We start from the raw sequence: 8,176 nt of genomic DNA on the forward strand, positions 1-8,176 counted from the left end.
CTACAACTATGTTGTGGTTTATTGTAATTTTCCATTACTCGCCTACTTATTTATACCCTCTCAAGGCGAAGGTGTAGCTGCAAGCTGTTCTACCTATAAACGTGTACGTGAAAAGCCCGAAGAGTCACATGTAATTCACTTGGAGCATTTGTTTTTATTTTGCCTTAGAGGACTTGTTTTCCTTGTAGGGAAATGAAAGCCTCCTTAGAGCCAAATTCGCACCTAACTAAGCAAGTGCGATGCTGGAAGCAGATCGCTGGGAGCAGATCGCACAGCCCCAGCTTTTGTCTAGGAGCAAACCCGCACGTTGCAGACGCGACCTATTCCCCGGCTAGCACCCCTCCTGCCCAGCCGCACACGCGGGGCCCGGGGCTGGCAGCCTGGTCCGCCCTCCCGGCGCCCGCGATCCGTGCGCATAGCCCCAGCAGGTGCCTTCCCTGCCTGCCGGACCCTTTCTCGAAGCCCGAATTTCCCTGAAGCCCCAAGGCTGGGAGCGACCCTATCCCAGTAGGCGAGCAATCGGGGCTGGTCCTCCAGGCGCCCAGGAGGAGCCGGGCACAGCGGCCTTTCTACGAGCACATCCTTAGAGGAATCTGAGGCCAGACTACCTCGGCCTCGGGGACCGCAGCGGGCTTCCGACTCTCCGCCCCGGAGCACCGAACTTTGCGGGTTGGGGTTGCAGCTCGGGCCGGGGCAGAAGGCGCGGTGCCCGCCTCCCCCCGCCTCCCCCCGCCCCCCGGCCGATGCCTTCCCTCCTTTCTCTCCTCCTGCAGCCACCCGGCCGCCGACCTTTTCCTGGGAGGTGGTCGGCAGACTGCGGGCGCATTGTCTTATCCCACGTCGCCGCGTCCCTAGGTCCCCGAAGTGTGTAGCTGTCTGTGTGACAGATGGTGCTTCGGAAGCCTGCGAGGGCATAAGAGTCCATTTGCTATTGAAAGGAGCCTTCACGTTGGTTCCGTCTCTTGATTACTGCGAAAAGAGCGGGGGGTACGGGGAAGCCTTCCCACTCCGGGCCGTCTGTGCTCAGGGCTGAGTTCCTCCGAAACCCCGGGCGCCCCTTGCCCCAGGCCCGCTCGAGGCCCGCGGGCGCCCGGCTCTCCCGCGGCTTCGCCCCAGGCCCTCTGGGCGGGAAGCGCGCTTCGTGTCTCCCCGTGCCCTAGCAAAACCCAGGTGGATTCGTCGTTCGGATTCATTCGTTTGCCAGGGTCGGAGAAGAAGTGAGGCAGGCGGAATGGCCGAGTTGTATGTAGTCGAAGGAAGCACAAAACCCGGTGGCGGCCTCGCAGGCCGGCGGCGGTTCCCCGGAGCAGGCCCGCAGGCCAGTCTCAGCCTCCCGGAGGCCGCGGGATCAGGCCCGGGATGCGGCCTGGGCCAGGGCGAGGCCTCTCCGGCTCCTGCGCCAGGCGGAGGCTCGGGCCCAGGCCCTCGGGTCTGCCCGCCTCGGCGCGCTCCCTCCCCGCGGGACCCGCTCGGGGGAGCGAGCCAGAGCGCCGTGGGAAGCTGGCCCGGGCCGCGCGGAAGCCCGGCGGGTTAGGCCCCCGCCCGCTCTCGCTCCTATCCAAAGGACCCCCGCCCCATTTCCTTTCACTGATCGCTTTTCTGACTCCCCTCAGCCTCCAAAATGATGCTGAGTCCGGACCAAGCCGCCGACTCGGACCACCCCAGCTCGGCGCACTCGGATCCGGAGTCGCTGGGCGGCGCAGACGCCAAGGTGCTGGGCAGCGTGTCGGACCTGGAGCCGGTGGAGGAGGCCGACGGCAAGGGCGGCAGCCGGGCCGCGCTCTACCCGCACCCGCCGCAGCTGAGCCGCGAGGAGAAGCGCCGCCGCCGGCGCGCCACCGCCAAGTACCGCTCGGCCCACGCCACCCGCGAGCGCATCCGCGTGGAGGCCTTCAACCTGGCCTTCGCCGAGCTCCGCAAACTGCTGCCCACGCTGCCCCCGGACAAGAAGCTGTCCAAGATCGAGATCCTGCGCCTGGCCATCTGCTACATCTCCTATCTGAACCACGTCCTGGACGTCTAGGGCCGGGGTCGCGGCGAGGGGCCGCCTGGCCGGGAGTGGGTGAAACGCGGCCCACTGGGGCGGCCGCCGCGGGGATGGCGGTGGAGGCGGCGGCCCTGCGGGACAGCGGCCACCGGGCCTCGGACCCGGGAGGAGGCTCGCACTGTTCTCTCCTGTCCGCCGGGCGACTCTGTAAGGTTTCCGACTCCAGAAGGGTGGGGTTGTCTGGGGAGTCCTGGGGCCTGCAAGGAGTGCGTTTCAGGCAAGGCGAAGCTCCTGGAGGCACCCAGACGAGTGACCTCCAGGCCTCCGCTCCGCGTGTTAGGATCCCTTTAGGGATTGTTGCTTTAGCTCACTGGAGACTTTGAGTTCTCCTGCGTTCATCTCCCACAGATCTTCACGTTTTGAAAGGATGAGGGGCAGAAGCTCAGAGTCTGGGCTTTCATCTTTAGACTATCTGGCTATTTTTTCTAATTGACAAATCACCAAACATTCGGAGGGGAGGGGAGGGAATCGCCTCCAGGGCAAAGATTTAAGGCACAGAAAGGTGGAACACAGAAAACTTTCTGTTCCGTTGTGAAAAGGAAGGTTATAATAGAATCCAAATGAAACAGACAAGCCTAGACTATTTGGTAAGGCTAAAAAGACACCTTGAGAACAGACAGACACTATGGAGAGATTTGAGTTTGGTGAGATTTTTAACCCCAAGGTCTGATGCTACTGGAGACAGGAGAATCCATATTTAAATGGAAAATTTAATATCTGATTGCTTTTTCAGGCAAAGTGCCCCTTTATATATCCAAAAACATCTATTTGTGACCTTAAACATGTGGACCCATAGGTGCAGTTAGAAAAAGACAACCTATTTTTATTTATGTTAGAAGGAGTAGAGTATTTTTTTCAGACATTTATTTTTCAGAGTGGTGATAATTTTACTTTGGATACTCTGTGCCAATTTATTTATAGTCAAGTGTTTACACTTTCTCCTTGTGGAATAACTATGTCTAACTTTTTACGGTGTTTGATGAGATTATACTGTGGTCTTTCTTTTTGCTCTAATTATATTGCACTTGTATAACAAATTTCCCACACCTCCCTGTTTCTAAACATATTTTATATATTGAGATGTTTGTTGGTTCTTTTATTGTGAGATCAGCAACACTAGCACTTCACTATTATAGTTTTTTAAAAAGTAAGCGTTGTTATCCTTATCCGTAGTTATGTCTGAAAAGTACTTTGCGAACCGTTTAAAAGGAGAGTAGCTTCTTTGTGTGTGTGTGCGCGTGTGATGTTTGTGTGTGGGATGGTTTTAGGAAATTAAGTTATTTTCCTAAAAAAAAAAAAGAATTCAGAACTACTTTCCTCTGTGACAACCAAAAAGAAAAGTCTGTAGCCTGATAATGTTTCATGTTCTCAGCTGTGAAACTCTTAAAACAAGGAGTGTATTTTAGAGATAAGGGAAAAAAAAAAAAAAAAAGAACCACATCTGCTATCCAAAGAATTTAGTCTTTTCAGGGTTTTTTTGTGTCTCTGTTGCTTTATATAATGCAATATTTTGTAGTGAAAATAGATATAATCTGGTTTCTATCTGACGAGTTTTTCATATCTCATGAATGGTGCGGTTTTGCATATAAATAAAGGTATCAAATAAAGTTATCTCCTTTATTTTAAACATACTGTCTAAAAATAATGAACATACTGGCTGAGCATAAAATATCTTAATGGACTCAATTCCTCAGAAAGCAACTAATTAAAACAACAACAACAAAACTAAATTGTAACATGTATTGAGATGTCTGGTGCTCTTCCTGAACTTGGACATTGATCCGTCTATAAATAGACGCTCCACATATGATGGTGACATAGATCATGTTTCTCTCAATGAAGAAAAAAATTAGAGTGTTTCTATTAAAACATTGCTTGAATCATAGATTAATTTTGCTCTAAAAGAAAATTTAGTAACTAACCCAGTTTCTTCAAATTAGAGTTGGGAAACTGAGGTGCAAAGAGATGAAATGTCTAAGTCACATGACTACTTAATGGCAATGAGAAGACCCCTCCTATGATGACTCTCAGTCCTTATGGTACTTATTAAGAATAGGGTGCACTTTACTGTTGGAGCACTGAGACATCTAATCAGGACATAGATTTAGGACATGATACTTGCAAGTAAGGAAAATTAATTAAACCCTGGACCAAACTGGAGAGATGAAGAATATCATTTACAAAAGCCCATGTTGTTGTTGTTATTCGGTTGCTAAGTCATGTCCGACTCTTTGCTACCCAGAGAACTTTAGCACACCACAATGGTCTATATACTTAATATAAAAATGTGAAATATTCTGTCTACAAGCAGAAGACATGAATAACTTAAAAACTACTTATATGTGTATACATACACACACATAGATAGAATATTATCAGTTATGAGTCTGCTGTTGCTGCTGCTGCTAAGTTGCTTCAGTCGTGTCCGACTCTGTGCAACCCCGTAGACGGCAGCCAACCAGGCTCCTCCGTCCCTGGGATTCTCCAGGCAAGAACACTGGAGTGGGTTGCCATTTCCTTCTCCAAATTATGAGTCTATATCACACCAAATCTCTGGTTGCAAAGTAAAAAATGTGATTATGTGGATGCTTGGGTTATACAGCTATAAAATGTCTGAGATTCTGAGCATTTTTCACTATTCATCCCAGTATCTTGTAGTCAGGTTCACAGATACGTGATCAATGAGACTTCATTCTCTTCTTCAGCTGAGGAAAGCGCTTTCTCAGACATGAAAAATAACGGTGGCTTCTTTGGCCTTTTATCTGAACCAAGTTGTGGTCCTTGCAGCAGTGGCTAGTTATTAGGTCTGCACACCCACACTGTCTTTGGATTGAGTGTTCACAGGTCTTCCCGCCTTGAGGAGTATGCCTATGTCCAGTCCTTACAGAGCTTTTCTACTGTAGTACAGAAAAGTCAGCCCTGGTCCTAAGTCAAGAAAACGAAGTCAACTTCTAGGCTCCCTTTCTTGGTTTAGGACCCCAGCTTCCGACTGATCAAGACAATCCTCTCACTGACATCCAGGAAGAGCCTATTAACTCACCTCTCTAGACTGTCTCTCGCCCCTGGAGTTAGACGGAGAGCAGGCATGGACAAAGGGCAACATCCCATCCCTCTCTAGGGACACAGTCCATACGATCTCAGGAGAGGATCTTTGCAATATCACTTCAAATCTGAGGCTTCTGAGCACTCTCTAGAAAGAAGGGCCACACTGGTACTCTGCGGGACCAGCGGGTGACTGACTCCTCCCTAGCACACGGCATGGACTCTGAGTATTCAGCCATAGGCAGGGGAGTAGCTCTGGATAATGGCAATGGTGATCACTCACTCTTACCTTCAACCAGTATTTATTGAGGACCTACTGTGTATCAGGGATCCAGTCTAACGTACTAAAAATAGAGTAACAAATGACAGAGAGTCTAGGGAGAAGAGCAGTATACTGGCAACAAATAAACAGTAGTTAATTGCAGGCATTGCTAAATGCTATGAAGGAAAACAAAGCAGGGTGAGGAAATAGAGAATAGCAGCTGGGGGTACTGGGGAGAGTATTATTTCATTATTTAAAATTTCTTTTTTATTTTATATGAGAAGACAGCCAATCAACAATGTTGTGATAGTTTTACATGGACAACTAAGGGACTCAGCCATACATATACAAGTGTCCATTCTCCCCCAAACTCCTGGAGGGTGTTGCTTTAGACAGAGTTTAGGAAAGGCCTCTCTGAGGAGGTAGCCTTAGAGTAGAGACCCAGCTCTGCCTAACCAGCAGTCTCCACAATTGCTGCCACTCAGTGCCCTTCCTTCTCACATCCTGTTAACCTGGCCTGTGGTCAGGCCACCAACACAGCCCGCGGGATGGCTCACCACGCCGCACGGGCAGCAGCCTCTCCCTTCAGCCCCAGCTCGCTCCCTCCCTAGGCAGGCAGGGGACCACGGTTCCTCCTACTGCTCCTCTCCGCTTCTGCTCTCTGGCCCGCGTTCAGCAACTTACCAGGGCACTGTTGCTCCCCAGAAAACCTAGACCCCACCTGGCCCAGCTGACAAGGACACCTGGGCTGCATAGTTCTATGTCCAAATGTCCCCTCACTTCAGCCACTGTCTGGAGACATCCAGAGAAAAGGGGCAAAAGTTCTGGGGAAAACACCTTCCCTTGCTCAGGGAGGAGAACGGGAGGGGAAGCAGCAGAGAGAGTGGGTGGTGGGATACACCGGGAAAGGAAGAACAGCCTGAGGTCAGGGGAAACGGGTATGGGAAGAAATGAGGCTGGCGTTAAAAAGAATGAAATAAAGCCTTTTGCAGCAACATAGATGGGCCTAGAGACTGTCATACTGAGTGGAACAAGAAAGAGAAACATTGAATGATATCCCTCATATGTGGAATCTAAAAAGAGACGATATAAATGAACTTATAAAACAGATACAGCCTCATAGATTTAGAGAACCAACTTACAGTTGCTGGTTGGGAAGGGTGTGTGGCGAGGGATAGTTAGGGAGTTTGGAATGGGCCTGTACATTCTGCTATATTTAAAATCAATAACCAACAAGGACCTACTGTATAGCACATGGAACGCTGCTCAGTGTTATGTGACAGCCTGGATGGGAGAGGAGTTTGGGGGAGAATGGGTATATGTATATGTAGGGCTGAGTCCCTTTGCTGTTCACCTAAAACTATCACAACATTGTTAGTCAGCTATACCCCAGTAAAAATAAAAAGTTAAAAAAACAAAATAATATTCCCCACAACAACAGCAAAAAGAAATGAGGCTGGATGGAGGTGGAGGACAGGGGCCGGGAATGCCTGCTTCCCATATGAACCCTGTTCTTGGTGCTTCCTCCAGTGGCCCTTGAACAAGCATCCCCTGATGCTATGATGAGGTACGTAGACATAGTCAACCTCTCTAACACGGGATTTATCCAGGTCCCATCATTGCTGTCAGTCTCTGGATGCCCATCTTCCTCCCATGGAAGTTCAGGGCTGCAGGAGTTAAGGGAGTGGGGACAGTTAACTTGAATGTGTGTACAGCTGATACTCTCTTTCCAGGCTTAGAAGGATTATCTCATTTAGTATTGGTAGTGGTAGAAACATTAATAGCTAACATGTATTGAGTGTGTGCCATGTGCTTACCGAGTCAGTGCTTTGCAGGTATTATCTCACTTAACACCCAACAATCCAGTGCGATAGGTACTTTTGTCTCCACTGAACATATGAGGAACTTGAGTCTCAGGGAAATTAAATAACTTGTCTAGGGTCACAAAGTCATGTTTGTCAGTTTATCAAAGCCTCTTACCCTTATCTGAGGTTCCCAGGTGGTGCTAGTGGTAAAGAACTTGTCTACCAATGCAAGAGACGCAGGTTCGATCCATGGGTTGGGAAGATACCCTGGAGGAGGGCATGGCAACCCACTCAAGTATACTTGCCTGGAGAATCCCATGGACAGAGGAGCCTAGCAGGCTACAGTCCATGGGGTTACAAAGAGTCGGACACGACTGAAGCGACTCAGCACACAGGTACACCTTTATCCATCATATACCATGGCTTTCCTTTGCCAGAGGGGCTGTTGTGCCATGCACACACAGCATCCTTGGCCCCTGCACCTCATCTCTTCTCCTATGTGCTCAGGGGAAGTTTCAGATCAGGCATATCAAAGGAATGCAGGATCTGCAGTGTACACACCTGTCTACTCATTCAGAGGACAGTGGAGGCTAAGACTAGTGTGCTCTGCTTACTGGGTCAAGCGTGTGTCTGTCCTGGGAAGACCCTGCAGGCTAGAGGGAGTTCTGGACCAGCCCCTCCCAGAGGAATCTGGCACTGACACTGTCTATGTGTCAATGGACACCACCACATGGGTGAGCCTGGCTCCTCGGCCTCCCCCATGCACACCCCTCTGCATATCAAGGCTCCCCAAGAAGATCCACATCCTCACATTGCCCCTTTAAAGTTAGCACACTATCCCCTTTCTGGAAATGTTTCTTGGCTCTTCAATGACTATAAAAATAATAGAATTTAAATTCTTTCTCTGGGTACAGAAATCTTTCACAACCTTGCTCCATATCCTCTCTAACATGATCTTCAGCCACTCTCCCTGAAATGAAATGTTCCTGCCAAATTTAGGTCTCCTCACTTCCCTAGAGA

The 8,176-nt window shown here is 49.6% G+C and overlaps 1 protein-coding gene across 1 annotated transcript; it reads left to right on the forward strand.

Annotated features, from left to right (window-relative positions):
- Positions 1-1,621: 1,621 nt before the first annotated feature.
- Positions 1,622-2,023, forward strand: NHLH2 (nescient helix-loop-helix 2). Its single transcript, XM_052638115.1, has one exon. The coding sequence runs from the start codon at positions 1,622-1,624 to the stop codon at positions 2,021-2,023; it is 402 nt and encodes a 133-aa protein (XP_052494075.1).
- The last annotated feature ends 6,153 nt before the right edge of the window (positions 2,024-8,176 follow it).

Source organism: Budorcas taxicolor, chromosome 3 (genome assembly GCF_023091745.1).
Source record: "Budorcas taxicolor isolate Tak-1 chromosome 3, Takin1.1, whole genome shotgun sequence".
Classification (NCBI taxonomy): Eukaryota; Metazoa; Chordata; class Mammalia; order Artiodactyla; family Bovidae; genus Budorcas; species Budorcas taxicolor.